Source organism: Anguilla anguilla, chromosome 7 (assembly GCF_013347855.1).
Source record: "Anguilla anguilla isolate fAngAng1 chromosome 7, fAngAng1.pri, whole genome shotgun sequence".
NCBI lineage: Eukaryota > Metazoa > Chordata > Actinopteri > Anguilliformes > Anguillidae > Anguilla > Anguilla anguilla.
In genome coordinates, this window is record NC_049207.1 from 31,415,704 (window position 1) to 31,441,033 (window position 25,330).

Genomic DNA, 25,330 nt, shown 5'->3' on the forward strand with positions numbered 1-25,330 from the left:
ACAGAAGAGCTTCCGTTGAATCCATATGGCTTAGCAATATTGTAGCCGGTCAATAACTGAACGTACAGACGGTAAGTCATAATGCATATATCTTAGCAATATTGTAGCCGGTTAATAACTGAACGGTGAACGGAGGGTAGATATGGTGCAAAAGCAATAATTAAGAGGTAGTAGACAATTATTAGTGAGGGTCGAAGCAAGTTAAAGAAACGGGTTCCAAGCTGGGCTTGAACATACGACCCTGTGATCCCAAGCCTGTAACCTTACCCACTAGGCCACAGACGGATTAGCTGTTCAACCTGCGGAGTTGCGGAATGTACATAAGTAGTAATTGTTTGTAGCGTATGTGGGTAGATAGAGAACAGGGCGAGGTAACAGGAATGTAGAAATAGAAACGTGGCGTTTGCTGATATGAAAGTTTTGTACGGTAGCCAAGTGAAGAAATATAGTTAATAGAAATGGCACAGTGGTGAACTGGTGTAACTTTTTAATGAAAGGAATACATTTGCCGTGACTTCGTTAGCTAATGCCATAGCTATGCAATGCGTGAAATATCATTAGCAAACCTGCCCGTGGTTTTAAAGATCACAGGCCAGTAAGCACAGAAGAGGTCTCGTTGAATCCATGTGGCTTAGCAATATTGTAGCCGGTTAATAACTGAACGGTGAACGGCGGGTAAATATGGTGCAAAAGCAATAATTGATAAGTAGGCTAGTAGACAATTATTAGTGAGGGTTGAAGCAGGATAAAGAAACGTGTTCCAAGCTGGGCTTGAACCTACGACCCCATGTTCCCAAGACTGTAACCTTACCCACTAGGCCACAGGCGGACTAGCTGTTTGAACGGGAAATGTTTTTCAGAATAAAAATGTATGGGTATTTTGCGTGTGTATGCGCGTTTTTGATTGGGTCGTGTAGGGCAGATTTGGCTGGTGTCAGTGAAATGTCCAATGGGGAGACATGTTGTTAGTGGGATAGGCGGCAGGAAAAATAAGAATGAGAAGAAGAAGAAGAAGGAGAAAACGCAAAATCCCCTTAGTTTGGGGCTTTATTGTGTGGACATGTGAAGTTGTTTATGAATTCTGTCTGTTGAAATGGGGTCAGAATGTACAGAATTTAATGTTTTTAAGGGCTGAGTGTCTGTGGCTGTTGTGGTTATTTCTGTGGGGAACCCTGAAAAGTGCCAAACTCTCGGTGCTGTATAGGTATGGGGGCATGCCCCCGCCAAGGCGTAACTTGGCGGGATGGCATACCTGCCATCCCAATAATTGTGTTAACTTGTTAGCGGTTAACTTGTCCCGCTCCGCGATCGTGTAAATACTCGTTTGTCATTTTAAATGTGTAGCCTGCTAGGAATCGCTTACGTAGAACTAGCAGCCCCTCGGGTTTATGATTTATACCGTCATGTTTCTGTCCTTAGCCACCTAGCCACTACTGCTGTGTTGTATTCCTTGCCTGTCTCCCCTGTTTTGCGCGTGTCTCGCGCTGCTGTTACCCGCTGTATGCAAACTGTCCAACCTTTGTGTGATGTGACGTTAAGGCTGTGTGATTGGTTCGTCTATGGTGCTTCGGTAGCCAATCACGGCGACCCGGGTTTTGATAAACACAGGCTTCGCCCAGCTATGATGGTCAGTCTACGAATTGTTGTTTGGAAGAGATGTTACAAATAAAGCGAAGCTCCCCGGGAGCGATTCGAAAACAGCCAAGCCCGTTTCCGTCTCTGCTTCCTGGCGAAACCGCCACAATATGAACAATACCCATTCCTAGGGTTTGCATGTGAAATGATAAAGAATGCACTTCAGAAATATGAGTTTCCCACTAAGACTATACAACTGTAAAAGCAAGTCTTTTTTTTTTGTGGCAAATATCAGTTAGCTAGCAAGCTAGTTCCACCAAGGGTGGCATCCGCTGAGTTTTAAAACGTGTGCTCTTCCTTATATGTCCATTTTGTGTGTGTATCCTGCAAGGAATTGGCTACTTGCAAGATCTGAACTTGTTATTGGCTGATGTAGCTAAATGTTCAATGGAGGGAATTATTGATTGTGGTACTGGAGCATTAGTGATAATGTAATTGGCAAGAAAACACAAAATCACCCAGGGGCTTTATTGTGTGGACGTTTTAAGTTGTTTGTGAATTATGTCTGTTCACATAGGTCAGAAATTACAGAAACTAACGTTCTTGACGGCTGAGAATCTGTGGTCATTGTGGTTATTATGTCTGTAGGAAACCCTAAAAAGTGCCAGCCTCTCTGTCCTGCATAAGTATGGGGCATGCCCCACCAAGGCATAACTTGACGGATGGCATACCTACCATCCCAATCTACTGTCGGCAGAAACTTAGAGCATCATTACAACGGGCTAAAAAGAGAAAATCCGGAAGAAAGTATTCAGCAACCAAATTAAACTGTTTGAATGTTTTGGTACGTAATATGCTGTCCCAGCACGAATGCTTAACATTTTATAAAACGAATACTAAAGCAAGAAAAGAACAGAAGAGCACACGTTATAATTCCAAGACGTTGGCAGGCTATAACCAAAAGTAGGCTACTGCGCCGCATAACATACAAGTCTGATGCCAAGTTATTATGAAAATAAATCGGTTTGCGGCTGCAGATTTTTAAAAATGGCGGTTGAAATAAAACACTGCTAGTAAGCGACCAATCAGAAATTTTCAGCGCTTGTGCCCCACCCCAAAAGTTCCGGTACTTTTGGAAAGTACTACACCCCGAGCAGGGACTTTTTGGGGGTAAAATAAAGTCCCCGGAACTTAATTTAGACCCTCGTTCCTGCGGTCGAAACGCACTGAGTTCCTCAAAAGGTTCCTAGTTCCGGGGTAAAGTTCCTGCGGTGGAAACGCGGCTTTAGTGACTGACTGAGAGATCAAAGGCAAGAGGAGCTGAAATTGACAGCATTCTATTTATTTATATATTGTTTGTTCTTTTAGGTCACACAACAGAATCCACACAAGGATTTCAGGATTTTTTGAGTTCCTCAAAAGGTTCCTAGTTCCGGGGTAAAGTTCCTGCGGTGGAAATGCAGCTTAACAGTTACAGTTTTGAGAAAACTATAAATGGAAATGCGATGTTGTGACATGCACACAAATACAGATCTGTTACAAAGACACAATTTAAAACATTCAACACATTTAATAACTTTATTTTCCATATCATACATTAGCCAACCAACATACTCTTCAAACATAAGTACGATTTATAATTATGTCAGCATCGTCATCATTATTATCATCTTTTTTAGGTTTAAGGTTAGATTTTTTTTTCACTCAAATTATCAAGACAGCAGGATTGTTATTTTTCAAAAAACAAAACAATGTCATCTTCACTTTTCTCCACCATTCTCTCATTCACTCACTATGTAAAGTAGCGTCTTGTCCGTTGCTGTAGCTGCACCACACTAACGCTCTCACTCCCCCCTCTGGGAAATGATTTCTACATTTCTGTCACTGTGCTGGGACAGACACTATTCAACGCACTTTCTCAGCCTGTGTTTGTGACTATCTTAGTGCGGCGTTTGTCAGATCAGTCAGTACTGTATTGCACCGTCTGCTCTATTGTATCCCTTAATAGAACAAATAATAATTATAATAATTTAACATTTAAGGAAAAAACAAAAAATAAACCAGTTTGTTCCCCTGTTGAAACCACGCCCATACATGCCTCCTCTTCCCACTCCTCTGCATTTTGAGCGGCTACTTCTCTGTGAGTGACAGCTGCAGTATTCTCTCCAGCTCCTCTTCCTCCTCGCGCCTTTTCCTGTTATGGGTCCAATGGAAAATACTTTGTTAGCACAACCTGAAGAAGACTGGGTAGAGAGAGAAGCCTACATAGCATCATTGCTGGATTCTTCTGGCCAAACTGCTGAAATTTTTACCGATTCAACACAGAATGGAAGAATGGACACTGAAAAGCCAACCAGTATTTCTATCCGTTAAACAATGTAACATGGCAATTACTCATGATAAGTATGCTTTACTCATAAAGCATACTTTACACTTTATTACCAATTTCATAAGATGGACACACTCTCAAACAGAAATGGCCATATTTACGTATATACCCCACCCCCCACCCCCCCAGAGTGGATGGAATTAGAGAGATTTGCCTTATTCTGATTGTTGCAGAGAGATTTCAGCTTCCCTGGCAGAGATTACATCACTTTGGCTGGGGTTTCAAGATCACCCGGCAACCCTTTGACGTCTTCCATATAGCATGTGGTAAAACCATACAGCATCCCACAATACCATTTCACCTCAATACCATTTTTCCTTTTAGTGAACTATTGGTCCGACTGAGCTCTGAAGATTCAGAGTCAAATACAGTTTTTTCTGTATTTCACTCTGCAATCACACCTCTTCAGCAAGTTCCACCTCTCTTACCTGCCCACGTCAACACCCTCCGTAACATAGCATACCAGCTTCTCCCCTCTCTCCCCTATTCCTCCTCTTTCTCTTTCTCTCCCTTCCTCCCACATTCCTCACCAACCTGTCCATCTCATCTTGTTCCCTGCAGGAGAGCTCCATGGCAAGGCGCAACTGCTCGTCAAAGCTGCTACTTAGTGCCCCTGAAACCCGGGGCTCGACCAATGAGGTGTAAGCAGGAGGGGAATGAACAGCTGGGTCTGATGGGGACAGCTGCTGGAGTTTGGCAGGCTCTGCTGGTCCCACTAACTCCTCCCGTCCCTCACTGTTAGCCAATGAGAGTGAGAGGGACTCCTGGATTGCCCTATTAGGAAGAACACAGACAGAATGAAAGAGACACAGAGAGGGAGATAAGACTGATGCTGTAGGACAAAAAACCTGGAGGACTGCAGGTTTAACTCTTTATAAAGCTCTTTTAATTACTCAAGTGAAACACACCAAAAGCCTGTAGGCGCTGTGGCCCCCCAGGACTACGGCTTGAAATCCTAGCTGTAGAGACACAGTTAGCTTCCTAACTCGCTGCTGTGTTACACTGAAGTACTTACAGGTCAACACAAACACACCTGGTACACACTCACCTCTCAAGCTGAGAGTCCTCTTCATATAGGTGAGTCTGAGACACAGGGCGGCTGTTAGTAAGAGCCTCCCATATGGTCACCTAATGGGAAAGGCGCAGTGCTGAATTCACTTAAATATTAATTAAAGATACAATGTTTGCTTTCAGAATATCAGGGCAGATTCCCAAAGGGACACATTTATGGGAATCAGAGCTGGCTGAGTTTGGGAATCACAGCTGCATGCGTTTTGGAATCAGAGCAGGCTGCATTTGGGAATCAGAGCAAGATGATCTTGGGAATCACAGAAGGCTAAGTTTGGGAATCAGAGCTGACTGAGGTAGAGACCGCCCTGCAAAGGAAGCTCAGTTGTCCTTTCACCGCATGTAATCAATGATGCTTTTTTTCAGGCCTTTGCAAATGCGTGCTACAAACAAGCCAGCCAACCCTGCTCTTCTAGCCCCACCCCAGACCAATACAATGTGGCAAGCAGCTTTGGAATGTGCGTGCCTGTGTGTGTGTGTGCTGTGCATGTGTGTGTGTGCATGTGCGTGCATATGTACGTGGGTGTGCATACATGTGTGTGCAAGTGTGTGTGTTTGCGTATGTGTAAGCATGTGTGTGTGAAGCCCTTCTCTCCTGGGTGATGAAACAGCCAATAATGCTCTGCCCTGTGGAAATGTGGCGCTGTCATGGACAAGATTTAAATTTGGCCCATGGGGCAAGTCATTGCACCAACAGCTTGTGCTTTGGCGAGAACACCCTGTGGGCCTGCAGGCCCTCGAGGCACAGGGCACAGGTGTGCATGGGGTGGGGCAGGGCCTCACCTGGTCGCTCTCAGTGCCTGCGTCCAGTAGGCTCTGCTGGATGGCAAACTGCAGCAGGTTGTCATCCTCATCCCTCATTGGCTCACTGCGGCCTGGCCCCAGGGTGGTGTAGTCAGGGGGGGGCTCAAAAACGCAGGGGTCCACCTCACACTGCAGGAGAGCTGGGGTCTGCCCTGGAGAGACAGGGTAGAAGTAAGGAAAAAAGAATAAAGAATGGAATTTTAGTACATCGGTCATCACAATAAACGTTACCTTAAGTACAGCACTTAAGAACTACCACAAAGCCTGAGAGCACAGTGTACAGCAGTGTGCTTGTGGGTTGTGGGTTCAAATCCCAGGTGGAGCTCTACCATTGTAACTGTGAGGAAGGTGCATAGCCTGAACTGCTTCCATAAATGTAAAGCTGCAGAAACAGATTTGTAAGTGATAACATTAGTCACTCTAGATAAGGAATATTATTGAATCCCTTATCTGTTATATTCATTATCTAGAAATAGTATTCTCCCTAAGCAAATAAATAGTAGTAAATAAAAAGGAGGATTATAATCATCAGCAGCACTGTAATAGTCATGCACTACAGTAAGTGTTTAAATGGTATCTGGGGTTCATTGGGAGAAACGGTAAGGTGATTAACTGTTGATTACCGGGCTCACTGCTGCCCTCTGGTGTCAGGACAGTAACAGAACTGACAGGCTCATCGCAGCCACACAAGTTACTGAAGGTCACTCGTGCGTTGAGCACATGGAACAGAGGTATCTCTGAAAAAAAAACATAGTTTTTGGTATTCGCCATCAGGTACAGACAAAGACTAGGAGTCCATTTTATATTTTTTAAATTCCATTATTTCATCCAACATACATACTGCAATCAATCTGGAATAATAGTTTAAGCCATACCACCATGCACCCTTCTCCTGCCGAATGGCTGAAGCTAAGTAAGTGTATGCTTGTTTAGTACTTGGATGGGAGACCACCTGGGAAAAATAAGTTGCTGCTGGAAGTGGTGTTGGTGGGCTAGCAGGGGGCACTCTCCCCCCTGGTCAAATAAACCCCAATGCCCCAGTGCAGAGATGGGGATACTGTGCTGTAGGAGATGCTCTCTTTTGGATGAGACATTAAACTGAGGTCCTGACTCACTGTGGTCATTAAAGACCCCATGACACTTGTCGCAAAGAGTAGGGGGTTCCTCTGTGTCCTGGCTAATTTCCCAATCTGGCTCTCTCAAAACTTGCCACCTAATCTTCCCCTGATTTAATTGGCTAAAAAATGTTCTCTCCCTCTCCACCTTAGCTAATGTGTGGTGAGCGTTCTGCCGAAAAATGGCTGCCGTGAATCACCTAGCTGGGTGCTACACATTGGTGGTGGGTGAGGTGAGTTCCCACTCATCACAGTAAAGCACTTCAGAAAAGCGATATATAAATGAAATGACACACATTTTTCACATTTTCCTATCATATCCAAAAATACTGTATTTTTTTCAGATTAATGTTTTTCATTGCATTTAAATGTAATGTTTCTTCTTCAGGTTAGACATTCCTTTGGATGCCGGAAAGTCGCATAGACGAAGCACTGATCCCTAATCACCCCCCCACCCCGCCCCCCCTCAGGCGAGTGCTTGTTCACCTATCTTTACAGGAAAGCCGGGGGGCAGACGTAGTGTGATGAAGTCACGAAGTTTGGCAAAGTGGGCATTCGAAATGGCCATGAGGTCGATGATGGGCGTGACCTGCTCCGCCAGAGACAGAGGATGGACCTCACTGAGCCAGAGGGTTGCTTTGAATCTGTAAACCATGAAAATACTGACAATCACTCTACTGCTGTAAATAACTGAGAGACTGACACTATTGCTGTAAATAACACAGAGACTGACACTCACTCTATGGCTGTAAATACCAGAGAGACGGACACGCTACTTCTGTAAATAACTGTGGGACTGACACGATTGCTGTAAATAACAGAGACTGATACTCACTCTACTGCTGTGTAAGTGACAGAGAGACTGACAGACAAGACAGAATACCTTACTAGAGAGACAAGTTCTCAGTAATTTCAGTATACAGTACCTGTTTTGCTGGTGACAGAAAATTGGAACTTTGTCAAAGACTTCTGTAGTTCACTGGTGAGAGACAGTACGTATGTACTTCACTGATAGGAGACAGTACGTCTATACCTTACTGATGAGAGACAGTACTTGTACTTCTATACTACTGAAATACAGTACTTATGTACTGTACTTCACTGGTGAGAGACAGAACTTCTGTACTGATGAAAGACAGTACTTCTGTACTTCCCTGGAGAGAGACAGTACCTTTGTACTTTGCTGGTTAGCTCGACCGGTCTCCCTATGTCACGGCTGTTAAGGGGGAACTCAGGGTCGAAGTACTCCTCGGCTGTGATAGCGGTGGGATTGTGAGGGCTAGCACACTGCGATATGTGACTCTGCAACACATCAATCAATCAGCATCAATACTGAGAAGAACACACAAGTGGAATGTGCTTAGTTTGAAAAAGACTTAGGAGTAATGGTTGATCACTGCCTTTATGGTTCTAGGTACTGTGCTGTAGCAGTAAAAAAGGCAAACAGGATGCTGGGATATACAGTATAGCCAAAAGCATTGAGTATAAATACAAGAAAGTTATACTTAGTAATACACTTAGAGTATTGTGTGCAGTTCTGCGGGTTGTACTATAAGAAAGACATAGAGGCTTTCAAAAAAGAGCAACCAAATTGATTCCTAGTATGAAAGATAAAAGCTATAAGGAAAGACTTAAGATGCTTAACTTCTTCAAGCTTAGTAAAGAAGACTCAGGGATGATTTGATTGAGGCTTTTAAATATATAAAAGGGATCAACTTAGTGAACTACAAGAAATTCTTCAGGTTGAGTTCTGTTAGTAGAACAAGGGGACGTAAATGGAAATTAGCACAAAAATTCCGTACAGACATCAGGACAAATTTTTTCACGCAGAGAGTAGTCAATGTGTGGAATAGCCTGCCAGGTTACGTAGTAGAGGCAGTTATGTTATTTTAAAGGGAAGTTACGCTCGGGAATTTTGCACAGTTTCAATATAAAAATCTTACCTTTTAATAGTGAACTTATTTGGGGGGGGGGGATACACACAAAAAAGCAATACTAGGTCTTATGGCATGTTTTGGTTAAAAGTATGCCCATTTAATTGAATTGTAACCATGCACTGCTTTCAGCAGCGCACATGTACTCGCCAGCATCCCTTTGAATAGGAATTCAGTAAAATTACAACCCTCTGCATGCACAGTGCATTCTCCCATCACGTGTACAGCCCACATTACTGCCAACACTACCGCACTGTCTGAGCCAAAGGACTACATGCTATCAGGTAAGTTTTGATTATATAACTGGAGTGAATATATTTTATATGATATTTCAGTTAACCGGCAGATAGTACCCTAATGCAAAATACACAGTTTATACCTTGTTAACACCTTCTGCTCGCTAGCTGTTACCATGTGATAGCTTGATTGAGCATGCTAATTGAGGAGTTTTAATTCATCTATTTCCATTCATTCTTTATTGTAAAACATTTATTTTATAAATGAGGTGTTCACTTTAAACCCTAAGGCGTATTCTGACAGCGGTATTCATTCGGTTTATCATTTAGTTTATATTCGCCAATGAAAATAATACAATTTGTCATGTTTTTGTTTACAAAAGTGAATTTTTATTTCATTATGTTTTGTTTTCGTCATGGAAAAAGGGGTCGTAATGAATATTTTTTGTGGACGAAATTAACGCCGTCTGATAAGTAGGCTATTTTTATCACTGTGAAGCGGCATGGAGACGTTGTATAAATATTGGTAATTTTGGACAAGCAGTTAGCTTCTCTTCAAAACTGTCGGTTTTTGGTCACGTAGTGTGCAGCCGACGTCACTTGACACTACTCACAGTATACTGCTCGTCACTAGAACCGCGGGGTCAACGGACCCCTTGGCAGTAAAATGGGATGTATTTTGTTAATGTTTATTCCACATGTCTGTCATTCCTTGACTTTTTCTAAAAACCCGCGCTTCAACTATCAATGTAAATAGAATTCTAACACTCGGAAGACTGTTTTTAGGGGGTTTTTTTAGGTGTTAAGAGAAAAGTCTTTTTTTTTTGGAGGGGTGTCATAGGGAATGTTTGCAATTATGTCTGCTTATGATATAGTGAAAGGTTTGTTTCTATCTGCATATGACATGGTAAATGCAGCCTGAGCTAATAGGGCTATATTTCCATTTTATTCCCGTTATTTCCCGTTAATTCCCATAAATTCCCTTTAATTCCCATGAAAGGTTTCCACCTTGAATATTCCCGGAATTTTGCAACCCTAGTCACACTATGTGAAATTATATAAAATTGCAGTGCCCTCTATGTAGCCTGGGTAGGTACAAAAACATCTGTTCAATACTTTGAACACACCAACTTTAATATTGAAACGTTGAATTGAAACAATAAGGTTTATGCAAAAGTGATTTCTTTGCTAAAAGTCTTTCCTCTAAAGGCTGTTTGTTTTTGATAAACTTCAGGAAATTTTGGAAACATCAACCCAAATTCACATAGATTTCACATGAAATTACCCTTTCTACAAACACACCGATGTCAAATGAAGACAGAAAAAAGGGCAGAGACAGCCATAATGATGACACTACTTACATCATTATGAGGTCAGTACAGAGGGTGGAGTCAGTCATGATGATGACAGCACTCACCCCATTATGAGCGACATGCTGCTCTGCGATTCCCAGAAATGACTGCAGCGGAGTCTTTGAGCCTAGGAGATGAAGATGTAAATGTGATGGTCATTACTGTACACTTCACACAAACTTTCCCATCCAACTTACTAACTTCTCAATTCCTATCAAATTAATCAGCATTTCTAAGCACCAAATTAATATTATTTTAAGGACCAGGTGTTCACCTGTTGATCGCTGATCAGAGATCAACCCACTAGTTACCTTTGCTCCTGGACTTGTCCTGGTCAGAGAGATGCTCTGTTCTGGATCGAGTCACCAGCTCCACATTACTGGCGCTGTACACCTTCACCAACAAAGTAACCCAGGTTACACATCGAATCCCCATGAGAACATAACTCCAGTCAGATAATTACAAATAAGCAATAAAATATACCTCATGGGTGAGGTCCTGTTGGTATTGATGGGAGTTTAGAGCACAGATCCACATTCGCACAAATACTTTATTCAGTTCTTTTTTTCTAGAGAATCTATTTAATCTCACGCTCACCTTGGCCTCATAACCGCTGACCACCTCCGTCTTTTCTGAGCGCCACCCCCAAATACCCGATTTGTTCCTAAAATAAGGAGAGAACACAATCAATTCAAGTGGCTTTCTCTTTCTCTCTCTCCCCCATTCACATCTTTCGCACAGTCCAAAAGACCAACCCTCACCTATACAATGTTCTAGGTCAGGGGTGCACAGTACATTGATCATGATCGACTGGTCGATTGCAGAGGCCATGCTGTTAGATCACCGTGATTTTAAAAAAGGCCTCCAATTCTTCCCCTTGTCATCCCATTTCCCCACGGCTTCTGCCTGACAGACAGGTACGCTTGATGGATGTGAGATGTGGCCTGATGCTGCTCATGTCCATTCATTGTATGGTCACATAAATGTCCAATCTAATTAAAAACACGTTTTCAACGTATAAAAATGCCAAGTTACTCACACTTACAAAGCACTGTCTATAAATCATTAATTCAAACTGGCTAAATCTAGGCATGCCATTAAAAGTATTGATATAAAAATAACACCAAGTTACTGTACTACAAACAATATAGGCCATCTTGCCTCACAGAAATTAAAGAAGCTGTATTCCAAAGCAATGCTACACAATGTCTCCTAAATTGTTTCAAGTCACTTGGCCGTGCGTGTACAAGCATACAGTAGATGAACACGGCAAACAAATGCGTGGATAGGTAACAGTAAAGATTGATTGAATAGGTGCCGATATGTCCGATTTTATGTGTATGTATGTATTTAGCTGTCCAGCCTTTCTGTTCCCTGAATGATTGTATGTTTCTTTGTATAAAAAATAAGCTTTCATGTTTTGATTTGCCAATTTCTCTCAGCTCGTTTAGCTTGTTGCTAATGTTCCGGCAAAAGTTGGTACCAAGCAAGACGTCCTGTGCCTGCGAATCTCACACTGACTGGCAGCCACTGCCATCTACTTGCATCAGCTGGTATCACACTGGCTAACAGAAAAACAGATTCTTGCAGTAACTTGTATCTCATGAAAAACACGTTTTTCAACATACAAGAATGGGGAGTTACTCAGACACAAGGTAGCTAACGTTACACTTGCTGAAAATGCCAAAAGCAGAACTGTCCCGGAGAGATTTAACAGATTGTAGGGCAGTCGTAAGTTGTTTCTCAGCAGCCCTCTCTCTGAGGGCTCAAATGATTTAGGCCTATTTCTGCATAAGCTCCCAAATGAGCCTGTGTCTGTTACTTTCAACATTCCAACACCATCGTCCACTTCCCTTCAGGATCGTCAGACCCCTCATTCTAAGATCAAAACTATACATGACACTGGGGGGGGGGGATTAACAACCTCCTTGCATGTAGTGGAGGCATAGTAACGAATGTTCATTCGCTGTTAACCACGCTCGCAGTGTGAACCCCCCACGGTGTGATATCTTTGGACTGCACCAACTCGGCGCCTAGATAAATGCTGCGTATCCCTATAGAGCACCACTGGCGACAAGCGTGCACCCTCAGTATTTCAAGGCCGCTCCATTCACACCAGCGAATGGAGGAAAGTCTAATTGAATAATTAGCAAATACAATTACAATATCCAACAGGTCTGAAAAACTCAAAGTGAGTGCAAGCTATTAGAATATTACAGTATCGCGTTTCTGAGTTCCCTAGCCTGCACGATTTATAAATAATTCATCTTTTCGTAACCTGAACCAAAAGTTCATGTTTGGTATGGGTATACTTTAACACTCATAACGAAGGTCGGGGTGCAAAGTATATCCCCCTTCCTTGTATTGCTAAATAATGATCAAACTAGATCAAAATTGAATAAATATTCAATATGAAACCCGCCCTACAATGGAAAAGGCGGACGTGATATGAAGGTATGCCCTCCAAACAGCCAGTGACAGCTCAGACCGCTCTCTCCCGGCCAGGCTTTTAAGTCAATGACCACCGAGGCCGCGGCTCTTCTTTTTTCCGGCTTTGAACTTAGCGTATGCTGCCTCAGCTAGGTCTCGGGGATCACTTTCTCCTCCCTCTTTCCTCTCTTCCTCTCCTCCACACTCGTAAGTAAGTACACGTAAGTAACGCCATAATTTGAAGTTCAACCAACTGTATTTATGCGTACATCTGTACGGAGCCAGCAGTTGCAAGACAGCGGCTAGACTGTAAACCTAATTGTATGGTTAAAGAACTTTGTGTTATGAGTCCGAGTGTAACTGATTGTTGTCGGTCTCATAGGCTACGTGCGTAAAATGGTATTAGTTCATAGTGAGTTTCTGTGTAGCGGTACCCAGCAACCTTGCTGAGAGAGCGTTTCACTTAGGAACTATAATACTAATACTGTAACGTCTGACTCGTCACTACATTCTACATTATATGTATGGAATTATATTGTGCTATACTGTGCCAGTATCCTATCCCATATTACAACCAAACTGCTTAACTCAGAATAACAATTATTTGTCATTAAAGCTTATATTTTTGTATATGTGTGTTTGTGTTTCCTCTCTCATGCTGATGCAGTGATCCACCAACAAAGTCAAATAGAGACATTTAAATTTATAAGTGCCGAGGGTCAATACAATAAGTATTGAGGTTGATAAAGCGTGATCTCCAGGTATTCTTGGTTCAGTACTCAGAGTGCTGTGCCATTAACAGGGTAGCTGAGGGTGACTCATAAAATTTAAAATAATACAATAAATTAATTTAAATTTAATAACCCAACTAAGTTCTATCAACCTTATGACAAGATGTATAAGCAATAGTTTAAATGTTGTATTTTTAGTTAGGCAAGCAAGCCAGTGTACTGAGTTTAGAGATTTGCTGCAGTCGGAGGGGGGAATTGAACACAGGTCTCTCGGTCCTATAAAAAGTTCCAAACAAAAGACAATGGGAGTACCCACTAGGCTACGAGGAAAACAGACATCAGAAATGCAAAGTTGTGCTGTTTTGGATGTGCGTAGTTGTATATATGATCATTTTGTTTATATCCAATATTTTTATTGGTTGATGCATGTAAAATGACCAATGGGGAGACATATTCTTTGAGGGCTAGGAGCATTTCTGGCAGGAAAAAGAAGAAGAATGAGAAAATGCAAAATCCCCTTAGTTTGGGCCTTTTTGTGGGGACATGTGAAGTTGTTTATGAATTCTTTCTTTTGAATTGTACAGAATGTACAGAAATGAATGTTTTTAAGGGCTTAGAGTCTGTGACTGTTGCGGTTATTTCTGTGGGGAACCCTGAAAAGTGCCAAACTCTCTATGCTGTATAGGTATGGGGCATGCCCTGCTAAGGCATAACTTGGCCGGATGGCAGGTATTACGTGATAGCAGTATGATAACTTGAATTTTATCTGGGGCAGAGCAGTTGTGGTGACACAATTTAATCAGGTCCATTTCAGGCAGGAAATTTCGCTTTAAATATCCGACAAATAATGGTGTGAATCTAAAAGCTGGGATTTTGTCCAGATATGATATTGGTATAATGATTTTACTTTTATGCCAATACAGGTTTCTCTAAAATGTTATGTTATGTTATGTTTCCCAGAGACCTTGCTGTCCTCAGCCCCACACGGTGTTGTGACCAGGTGCCACAAAGTTCTATAAGGTGTTTTTAAAGCACTTACCTCTCAAAGATGAAGTTCAAGGTGTTGGGGTAGGTGTTCATGTGAGTGTCCAGATGCTTTTAAAGCACCACACAAAGGCCAAGATGAAAGTGTTGACGTACGGCGTTCACGTGAGTACTGATGTTTTTAAATCGCTCACCTCTTGAAGGTGATTTTGCGGGTGTTAAGGTAGGCGTTCAGGTGAGTGTCCAGATGTTTTTAAAGTGCTCACCTCCTGAAGGTAATGCTGCGTGTTAAGGTATGCAAGTGTTAAGGTAGGTGTTGAGATGAGTGTTGAAATGTTTTTAAAGAATTCACTTCTTGAAGGCAATGTTGAGGGTGTCAAGGTGGGTGTTGAGACAGGTGTTGAGGTGAGTATTGGGATGTTTTTAAAGCACTCACCTCTCAAAGGCAATATTGCGGGTGTTGAGGTGGGTGGATACAATGGGGGAGGTCAGGCGCTGGGCGGTGTTCTCCTGGGAGGGCAGCATGGCCGCCAGGAGGGAGGAGGCGTCCCGGGGCGAGAGGGATAGGGGTTCGGTGTACACCACTTGCTTCTCATGGTCCACCTCCATCACCACAGCCCCACTCTCTGGGACAGGAAACATGTGGAGGGGCAATCTATGTCAGCACCCATAAAACCCCCCAAAACCCATCTGAATGCACATTCGCACACAACTCTCAACTCAACCACGGACACTAAATCTTGTCCAGGACTGACCTGATATTGTCTTAAAGTAGATTACAGAAAGGTGCTTGGTAACAACAAAGAACAGAAAGTGATTGGTCATTCTCACATTTACTTTTCTTGTGGGAGTGAAAAAAACAGACTGTGTTTGATATTACCTTTATCCCTCCACGTTTTCTAGTTATCTAGTCACCCCTCCATGGTTTGACACTGTAGAAATTTAGCCAAACTGTGTTGCATCTGCGCAATATGTTTTCCTCTCATCAGCATTGTAAGCTTTGTAGAGAGCTCAGATAACGCACCACTTATGATGTTATCCCCTCATACATGTCTTTCATGCATTCAAACATCATTGGCCTGGAGCAGAATGTCTTCTCACCAGGTGCAAAGTCAACCACGGCTCATTTTCAACCAACCTGAAACCACCTTGCACTGACAAACTCAAGCACTTTCTCTGGTGTTAAAAAAGCCTCTATAGCGAAATGAGTGTGAAAGCACCTGAGTTGAGCTCATCAGGGACGAGGCCCAAAAAGGCACAGTGCTCCATCTCTCACCTCCACCTTTGAAGATGTAGCTGCGGCGGCCCTTGAGCCAGGTCATGTGCTCAAACCCCAGCAGGGTGGTGTCGACACGTAGACAGGACCCACTCTTCCACACCCTGTACACGTCGCTGGGGCACACCTTGGACACCAGCGGTACTGAGGGTGAAATGGGACATGATGTACTTTCTCCTCAATCCTGTATTTCCTTGTGCAGTAAGCCAGATGCTCGATAGTAGTATGGCGTCAATTTAATGCCAATAATTAGCGTGAGTAGATATTCACTACGCGAGCACAGAACCACTTTCACGCGTGGAAATTCCAACACCAAGAGCAGGCCTATTGAACTAGTGGCCCGCGGGCCGGATACGGCACCTTTTGAATTTTTCTATGGCCCGCAAGAGGCTGCCTGCAAATCAGGCGGGCATTTGTGTGATATGATAAATAAAACTAAGGTACATATCTCTGAGCTACTTTGAGACATCTGAACCATAGACTGTATGATCTGAACCAATATGGTATTAGTTATGCCTTTTTAAAGCACCTATGTGCTGTGATTTGCTGCAACAGGATTACACCCGCTCCGCACCTGCCATTCGCTCAGTCAAGCCTCACGTTGCATTCTGGGCTGGCGGGCCACAGAGAAACTCAAATATTCGAAGTTCGAAAACTATTAAAAAATCTTATTATTTTTTTAAAGTTCGAACCTAAATTTGACCATTCGAATATTAGTTTTGGATCCCGCGTTTTGTAATTGACATAAATATACAGGCTTTAATTTCATGCGGCGAATCATGTTTATGCACGCAAAGTTCATTTCCTGTGCTAACGTTACTGGTCAGCTAACAATTAAGGCTAAATAATGTTCCCATAGCAGGCTATGTATCCTTTCTGTTCTGAAGATTAGTTAAACAAACTGAACAGAGTCAGTAATTAGGGGTCCAAGCAGCGAAGCTGGTGGAACCGTATTGTATCTGTTAGGATTATTATTAGGGGTCCAAGCAGCGAAGCTGGTGGAACCCTATTGTATTTGTTAGGATTATTAGGGGTCCAAGCAGCGAAGCTGGTGGAACCCTATTGTATCTGTTAGGATTATTATTATTAGGGGTCCAAGCAGCGAAGCTGGTGGAACCCTATTGTATCTGTTAGGATTATTATTATTATTATTATTATTCTTATTATTTTTCTCCGCTAAAAGTGTCTGAGGCTCAGCAACCATAAGTCCTAGAGCAACCAAATTTGGCAGGTGGGTTCCTATGGCCCCCCACTACTCAGGCACTAAAAATCACCTATGTCGGCCAGATGGTGGCGCTATAACAAAGGGTCATGTTTAAAAGGTCATAACTCCAACACCATACGTTAGATCAACACAAAACTTCATCGACCGATGCATCTGAATGTGCTCTACAACTTTGCCATTGGGAGCACCTATGTCCACCATATTGTTTGCCCGCCATTTGGACTTTTGCCAGTGCCAGCCAGAGTGCATGCTAGGCTACTAAAGGTTTGTTAGTAAAAGCTTTCTGAGAGGATGAATACTTTTCTTTGGCATGGATCCATTTGAAGACAGTATCGGGTGAGTGTGTTTAGTCTTCAAATCTGTCATTATGCTGAGAAATAGCTAAACCATTTCATTGGTAGGTTTTGAGTTTCTGTGCACACGCGCGAAAACACGCTCGTATAATAAAACAATGATGGCAATACATGTATAGTCCGCTTCGTTCCGTTGCTACCATAACATAACAGACTATCTTGTGTCTACAGCTGCAGTTTCTCGCTGCAATTTCTAATGTTGAATATAAACAAAAGACGCAATTTATGCTGTAGTCTGCCAATGTCTAAATAAATAATATGGTACTCCGAGCGCAGGTAGCAGGGGTTGCGAGTTGATATTTCCTTTTTTGCTACTAAAAGTTTGTTAGTAAAAGCTTTTTGAGAGGATGAATCATTACTTTTCATTTGAAGACAATATCGGGTGAGTTTGTTTAGTCTTTGAATCCGTCATTATGCTGAGAGAAATCATATTCTAAATTTAATCTCTAAATTGACTGCAAGCTTAGGGTTGTAACTAGTTAGCTGTTTCGTAGGTGACTTAGTTAATGCACTCGTCTTAACTATTGCTTGTATTTTTGCATAGACTGCGTTGTTGCTGTTCTTGTTTGTGTTAGTGTTAACCAGTTTAACCTACAAGTTCCAAGTTGAACTATGCGGTTGTTCCCTGCACTTGGAACGGTAGTTCTCTCTAGGGTTTTCGACACACTTGTTCCTGATTATGATTATACACTTTGTTATACGTCGCTCTGGATAAGAGCATCTGCCAAATGCCTGTAATGTAATATTCCGTAGCAACAAGATAAACCCGACATTAGCCCTAAAATATGCCAATACAGCAGTGAAAACGCTGCTCACTGAATAACAAAATAAACGAGACAAAGTTTTTTAAAATTATACCATGTCATTATACAGTCAATATCTGGGACTAAGCATTTAATAAATATACAATCTTGCCATTGGTTTTACGCGTAGAGATGTCCCTTTTGTGAATGAGTCGTCATATATTGTCTTGGACAATCCGTTTGTGAAATATACGCGCATTTGTGATAACTGGGTAGGCTACCTTCAAAAACAGCTGTGCGTAATACCACACCTGTTGCTTACGGCGTTGTCGCCCTTTTTAGTACAATTTGGTTTGATTGACAATTCATTTATTCAGTAGGTGAGAGTATAAGCTTTCTAACGATGTATAACATGTCTGATTTTGCTTTTGGAATAGCGTTTTATAGGTCAGCGTAACCGAAAATTTTCTTATCTGCCAATGTCTAAATAAATAATACGCTACTCTGCGCGCAGCACGCAGGTCGCGAGTTGAAATTTCGTCTTTTGTTTCGTTTTTTTTCTCAATGTCGTATTTATCATTTGAAATGCGTATTTATGTGTTATTATTCTATCTGTCTCTGAGGCGCTCTGAAATGTGCATTCTCTGCTAAAATGAGCAATGGATTGGAATATGTGTTTGACGCCTATTTTAGTTGCGGCACGGAAGCGCTGCAGCTCTACATACACGCCGGACCATCTAAATGCTGTTTTATAATTTTGCGTAGTCTGCATAGTTTCCGTTGTGTGCGGCACTCGCGAAGGGCCAAATCATTTGTGCAGCATATTGCACAGGTTGCGCAGGCCACGTAATTAGATTTTGTTACTTACCGTTATAGTTCAAAAGACAACAACACCTTTCATATTTCAAAACCTACTAAATACTGCACCAATGACCACAAAAATGCTCAGCTAGATGTAACTTGTTGCAACGAAGACATTCACCTGACAAAAGCGCTTTTAGTCTCATATTTAACGTTGCCTATCGGTTTTGTGAATCAATTGTTATAAGCTGTTAGTCAGAGCCGTATACCAGTGACCTCATGTCAGCAGTCAACCAATCATCTTATTTACGGCGTATGCGGGCACTGGTTACTAACTACACGCTTTTAATTTCTTGAGCCGTGGTCCGCAACCGTCGCACATGCTGCACATTGCGCACAACCCCTACACAGACCCATTTTTACGTGTACTATGCGGAAGTATAAAACAGCCTTTAGTGTTACCACGTAGTAAAGGCCTTCACGCCTAGCGGCTAGGAGACATCCATGGCGATGCAGTAGATATGTTGGGTGAAGGTATATGATTAAGAGGATAAAACCATTAAAAAATCACTCCATAGGGGGCGCACTTGTGCCAATGCTTGGACCCCTCCCAACGCCACTTGCGGCTTTAATTTAACTTTGATGCGTTAGATCTAATGGCCAGGTCCCACAGTTTACCATTTCCATGCTCTCTGAATGGCCTGAATGGCCTGAAGCCACAGATCTCTTCTTTTACTGTCCTTCACTCTTTGGGGAAGTAAAGAAAATCGTAAACTGAGGTTTTTATTGTTTGACGTGCAAAATACAATGCAGCAGCTTTTAGGCATGGTACCACTAGTTTTTTCCAATTTGGTACTGGCACTTTTATAGCGCTTGCTTTCACCAAAAAGGGGGCATAGTTGTTTGGACGACAGGGAAGTGACGTATGACTGTTCTCATCCATACCACTGAATACATTAGCATAAATCTCCACCTCATCCCCACAACCCTACTCTTGACAAAAAGCAACTCAACTCCGCGTGAGGAGAAAGTGGCTCTTCGTGAGCGAGAAGAAATACTTTGCGAGCGAGTAGAACCAGCTCGCGCGCGGCTCATTAGCCGCGTTTCCAACGCAGGAACTTTCCCCAGGAACTAGGAACCTTTTGAGGAACTCAGTGCGTTTCCACCGCAGGGACCAGGGTCTAAGTTCCGGGGACATTATTTTACCCCCCAAAAAAGTCCCTGCTCGGGGGGTAGTACTTTCCAAAAGTACAGGAACTTTGGGGGTGGGGCTTGCAGCGCTGAACATTTCTGATTGGTCGAGTACTCGCAGCATTTTATTTCAACCCAAAGTACCCGGGACTTTTAGTCCCAGGAACTACTTTTCAAGGAACTAAAAGGTTCCTTCAGCCCATTGTTGTCTGCGTTTCCACTGCGGTCTAAAGACCCGCAAAGATTAGCCAAATTAGTCCACTGACGTATGAAAAAGGGACATCGTCGTCTGTCCATCTGTCTCATGATTTCTTCTGTAACTCCATACTACCACCAAAGTACATTATTTTCCAATAACGGGACAGCCCGGAGGGGTTTATTCCACTTATACAACAGGTTACCAACAATGACTATATATGGTTATTTTAGTAGGCTATTTATTGATTTTTATCCGCGGCCGTTTGGGTATATTATTTTACCGTTGTCAAACAAAACTCTCGTTGGTAGTTCGACTTGGACCGTTGTTATGCAATAAACTGGATATAACAGGGCAATATACAGATTGTAACTGTTTTATATCCTCTCAAACACATTCATTAGCTATGTTTTTATGCGAACATTCACTTTCATGTCTTGACATCCGAGGCAACAGAATGCATTCACATTCGTAACTGGTAACAACATTCATAGCAGAAAACATACACACGTAAACAATTTGCTGTTGAATTGATTAATTCGACTCTCATCGTCATTTCCATATAATCGCAAAGTGACAAGAATAAATAGAATGAAAACTCGGACTACTTTTCAAGGAACCTTTTAGTTCCTTGAAAAGTAGTTCCGGGTACTTTTGGTGGAAACGTGGCTTAAAAGGTTCCTTCAGCCCATTGTTGTCTGCGTTTCCACCGCGGTCTAAAGTCCCGCGAAGATTAGGCAAATTAGCCCACTGACGTATGAAAAAGCGACGTTGTTGTCGGTCCATCTGTGATTTCTATGATTTCTTCTGTAACCCCATACTACCACCGAAGTAGCCTACATTATTTTCTAATAACCGGGACAGCCCAGAGGGGTTTATTCCACTTATATACAACGGGTTACCAACAATGACTATATATGGTTACTTTTGTATTTATTCATTTTTATCGATTTAATCACCTGAAATTGAAATATTCTTCTGCAGCCGTTTGGGCATATTTTACCGTTGTCAAGCAAAACTGTCGTTGGTAGTTGAACTTGGACCGTTGTTATGCAACAAATAGGATATAACAGGCCAATAGTCAGATTGTAACGGTTTTATATATCCTCTCAAACACATTCATTATGTTTTTATGCGAACATTCACTTTCATGTCTTGACATCCGAGGCAACAGAATGCATTCACATTCCACAAATAACTGGCAACAACAGCAGAAAACATACACACGTTGTAAACAATTTGCTGTTGAATAGATTACTTTCTCATCGTCAATTCCATATAGGCTAATCGCAAAATGACAAGAATAGAACGAAAACTCGGACTTGCGTGAAAATTTTAACTTACCCCAAGCTCTCTTTTTCTCTCACACACATACACATACACAAACATAATAATCCCAACTCACACACACACACACACACTCACACTTAGCCCAGCTCACACATACGTATGCATGCACACACGCACATACACACTTACCCCAGCTTGTGAACTCCCACTTCATCTCCACATAGAAATCACGTGCCTGTCAGGTCCATGAGAAGGGAAACAGAAGCAAATCAATACAGTTCATTCACTCGCTAGAACAGTGGTTCTCAAATTCAGTCCTTGGGGACTCCAGTGGATACCGGTTTTTCTTCGAACCACTATTGCAATACCAGAATTTTAACAAGCTGTTAATTGTTCTTAATTACACTTTTAATGTTATTAGGGATTATTTAGTGCTAGAGTTACCTGCGAGGGTCTCACCTGTGCAGTATCAGGGCGATCTGTGAGTGTCTAACCTGTATGATGCACCCATGTCAAACCCAGGTGAATGGGGATCTGTGTGCGGTGTTACCTGTCTCAGTTTGCTGAGCAGCTCTGGGATGCCAGCCAACCTCTCTGTTGCTCTCTTATAGTCCCTGTACTGAAGCACCAGTTGCACCAGCTCTGGGTCCCCAGTGCTCACTGCCTCCTGCAAAACTAGACACACAGCAGGAGTACTTGGGTTTTAGCCCATTCATACCATTTCACATATATTAGGAATACATAGGTTTTAACAAAGTCCAAGCACTACACATATATCAGGAGTACATATGCTTTAACCCACTGAAACCACCAAATACAAACCAGGACTACAGAGGTTTCAACCCATTAATTCAACTAAATACACACTAAAAGAAGACTGTTTTAAGTAACCACTACAATCACTAAATACACAGCAGGAGAAAATGCATTTTAACCTTTAAGTATTGTGGCTGACCCATAATGCATTACTATCCTGCCTAAAGCGAGTACACAAATGCCTGGATGCCACCAGGGGGGTATTTCACAAAGCAGGATTACTGAGTTAGCTGGATAACTGCAGATTAAAACCAAAAACAGCTCTTTTTACTTCAATCCATGTTCCAGATTATGGGAGGATTTTGGGTTTTACTCAGTGAAGTTATCCAGCTAACTCAGTAATCCTGCTTGGTGAAACAGGGCCCCGGGCTCCATCTTTTAGGCATAACATAATTACAAAACGCACGGGAAAAACCCCGCATAGCAGCACAATATAGACATATGTTGTTACACTACAAGTTACAAACCCTACTGACAGCACCCATGTGAGAAAGCGTTTTTTTCAACACAGAGAATCAACAGCCGGTAAAATGAAAACCTACACACGTCATCAACTTTATGTTATTAAATGCGTCTTTTGTCTGATAAATATTTCAGTGTAGCGAGTACGTATTTCACCGACACTTTATTTGCTGAAAATATGCCTGTTGTTTGTTACGCGACCTGCACCCCCACCCCATCACTTGCAACCCACACCCATCCACGCATTTCCCTTTCACCTGTCCAGCCCTGGGAGTTGCTGTGCGTGGGGTCCGCACAGTGCCTCAGCAGCACGCGCGTGGACTCCAGGTGGCCCAAGCACACAGCCAGCTCCAGCGGGGTGCGTCCTCGCGGGTCCAGCCGCTCCACATCTTGCTGCAAAGTGAGTGAGAGTTGGTAAGCGCGGAGCAGCAGTGCGGTACAGGCAGACTGCCTAATGTCTGATAGACCCGAACAGCAACCTGCCCGTTATGCGGTGTCAACTACACCGTATTTCCCACAATGAAGAAATCGCGGTCTTATTAAAGTAGCCTACAGACAGAATGCATCTTCGGCGCAATTATTTTAAATCATTAACCGGCTAACTTACCTGCCTTTTCTGTAGTTCTCGGTCTAGTTCTAGGTATTGGTTGTTCCACACAAGGTAATGTAAAGGAAATTCTTCTTGAGCCATTGCGTATTGCCGTAGGATAACTCACAGTTATGTTGCCGTCCACTCTTCAGTATCGTTAACCGTTAACTGGTTAGCTAATTTAGCTACTGTGTTGATCTGTTTAACTACCAAGTGGGTGTCAACACAAACGATACGGCTTTTCGGATTAACAGCCCTTAAACATGTCGCATTATTAATACCAATGATTTTAAATACTAATGAACGCCCAGGAAATTGATGGTCCGCAGGTGAATCTTTCTGGGTTCCTTGCAGGAAAAACCAACGAGTCGTAACAGGGTTTCACCAACGTTAGCTGCTGGCTAGAATTTAGTTAGCTGGCTAGATAACTCCAATCATTTGTGAGAAATGTTTTGCGATAAATACAGACCGTAATCCTAAAGTATTTAATACATAAATTACGCGTATTTTTTAAATATCCAGCTGAATGTTACACATATCAGTGCGTTCTTTGTTTTAAACTGTTGTCAGAATTGTTGCTACCTAACATTATGTGGCCAATCGTTTCATTATTAACGTTAATCTTATCTAAATCAAGATAGCCAACTGCTTGCCACTCAGCTTCCTCGGGAATGAACGATCATATGCATTTATATTAAAACGGCAGTAGTTCTCGTTTTCTTCCGCGTTTTGGCTTGGTTATAATTATTTCTTAGCATCCCTCTGTTTCTCGCAGTTACTGCTGGGTTTTTTTCTTTCGTCACTGTCAAAATCAAATGCCGGGTCGCGGCCTACTTTCCATTTCACATCCAGGTCACTCGCGTTGGCTCTGCGACCTAGAAGTGCGAATCCGACACCGGGCGCTCTCGATCGGCTGGCCGGTGTCCAAACAGCTTGCAATTCTGTCGAACCTTGGGACCCGTTCTAACTCAGCGGCACAAGTTTTTGATTCTGTGCTTTCGGTATTTCCATCTTCACGCGAAATCTGGACTAAGTAACCCGTTTATATTTCGGACTTCTGCTTATTTTTCAGTAAAATTAAATTATTTATTTAATTTTCACGTCAGTGTGGCTTTAGTTCCAGGTTATGTGAGAGAAACGAGCGAGGGAGGAGGGATGTGCAGTGGAAGAGACTGGGGATTTAGTGATTTCTTCCGTTTCTTAAAATTATTATTTATTTATTTAATAAAGTATTTATTTCAAACGACCGATCCAGGGCGCAACGTTAGTTACAGACAGCTAAATAGTATTTCAAGAACTATTTAGATCAAATGATGGCAGAATTTTGATGGAAGGTACACCATCCCGCCAAGTTATGGCTTGGTGGGGCGGTATTCCCCATAGACATATGTCTAACCATAGACTCTCAGCCCTTAAGAAGATTAATTTATGTATCTTCTGACCTCATGTAAACGGACAAAATTCACAACTTCACACTTCCACACAATAAGGCCGAAAAAGGGGGATTTTGCTTTTTTCCCCTTCATCATTTTCCTGCCGATTACATTATCACAAAGGCTCCATGTACCACAATCAATAATTCTTCCCATTGGACATTTAGCTGCATCTGCCAATTGCAAAATCGGATCAAAGTAGCCAATTGTAGAACATTAGGACTATTGCTGCGTCCATACTAGCCTACGTACTAAATATACTATCATTCAGCGCATTTAGTATGCAAGTAAAAAGTACAACAATTCGCACATACTCTAGGTCATCACAGAAAAGCTC

At 42.4% G+C, this 25,330-nt stretch overlaps 1 protein-coding gene across 2 annotated transcripts; it reads right to left on the reverse strand.

Annotated features, from left to right (window-relative positions):
- Positions 1 to 3,125: 3,125 nt before the first annotated feature.
- ankrd13d (ankyrin repeat domain 13 family, member D) lies at positions 3,126 to 24,715 on the reverse strand. Of its 2 annotated transcripts, XM_035425412.1 has the most exons (16): positions 23,579 to 24,714; positions 23,229 to 23,364; positions 22,244 to 22,368; positions 21,883 to 21,928; positions 15,895 to 16,038; positions 15,055 to 15,244; positions 11,071 to 11,137; positions 10,785 to 10,866; positions 10,539 to 10,600; positions 8,123 to 8,253; positions 7,438 to 7,595; positions 6,460 to 6,573; positions 5,816 to 5,988; positions 5,013 to 5,092; positions 4,499 to 4,738; positions 3,126 to 3,769 (listed from the first exon to the last, which is right to left on the reverse strand). In XM_035425412.1, exons 1-16 carry the CDS (start codon positions 23,660 to 23,662, stop codon positions 3,706 to 3,708), a joined length of 1,896 nt encoding a protein of 631 aa, XP_035281303.1. In that variant the 5' UTR covers positions 23,663 to 24,714; the 3' UTR covers positions 3,126 to 3,705. The 2 variants fall into 2 exon arrangements, with proteins under 2 accessions (XP_035281303.1, XP_035281304.1); XM_035425413.1 differs by lacking the exon at positions 6,460 to 6,573 and having other exon boundaries at positions 23,579 to 24,715.
- Between the last annotated feature and the right edge of the window lie 615 nt (positions 24,716 to 25,330).

Excerpts from the sequence above, each read along its gene's own strand:
- ankrd13d (XM_035425412.1), bottom strand. The coding sequence starts at position 23,662 with ATGGCTCAAGAAGAATTTCCTTTACATTACCTTGTGTGGAACAACCAA. Across the intron at positions 21,929-22,243 it reads TGCTCAGCAAACTGAGACAG|GCACGTGATTTCTATGTGGA; the intron begins GTAACACCGCAC and ends TGGACCTGACAG. Across the intron at positions 7,596-8,122 it reads CTAACCAGCAAAGTACAAAG|ATTCAAAGCAACCCTCTGGC; the intron begins GTACTGTCTCTC and ends CATGGTTTACAG.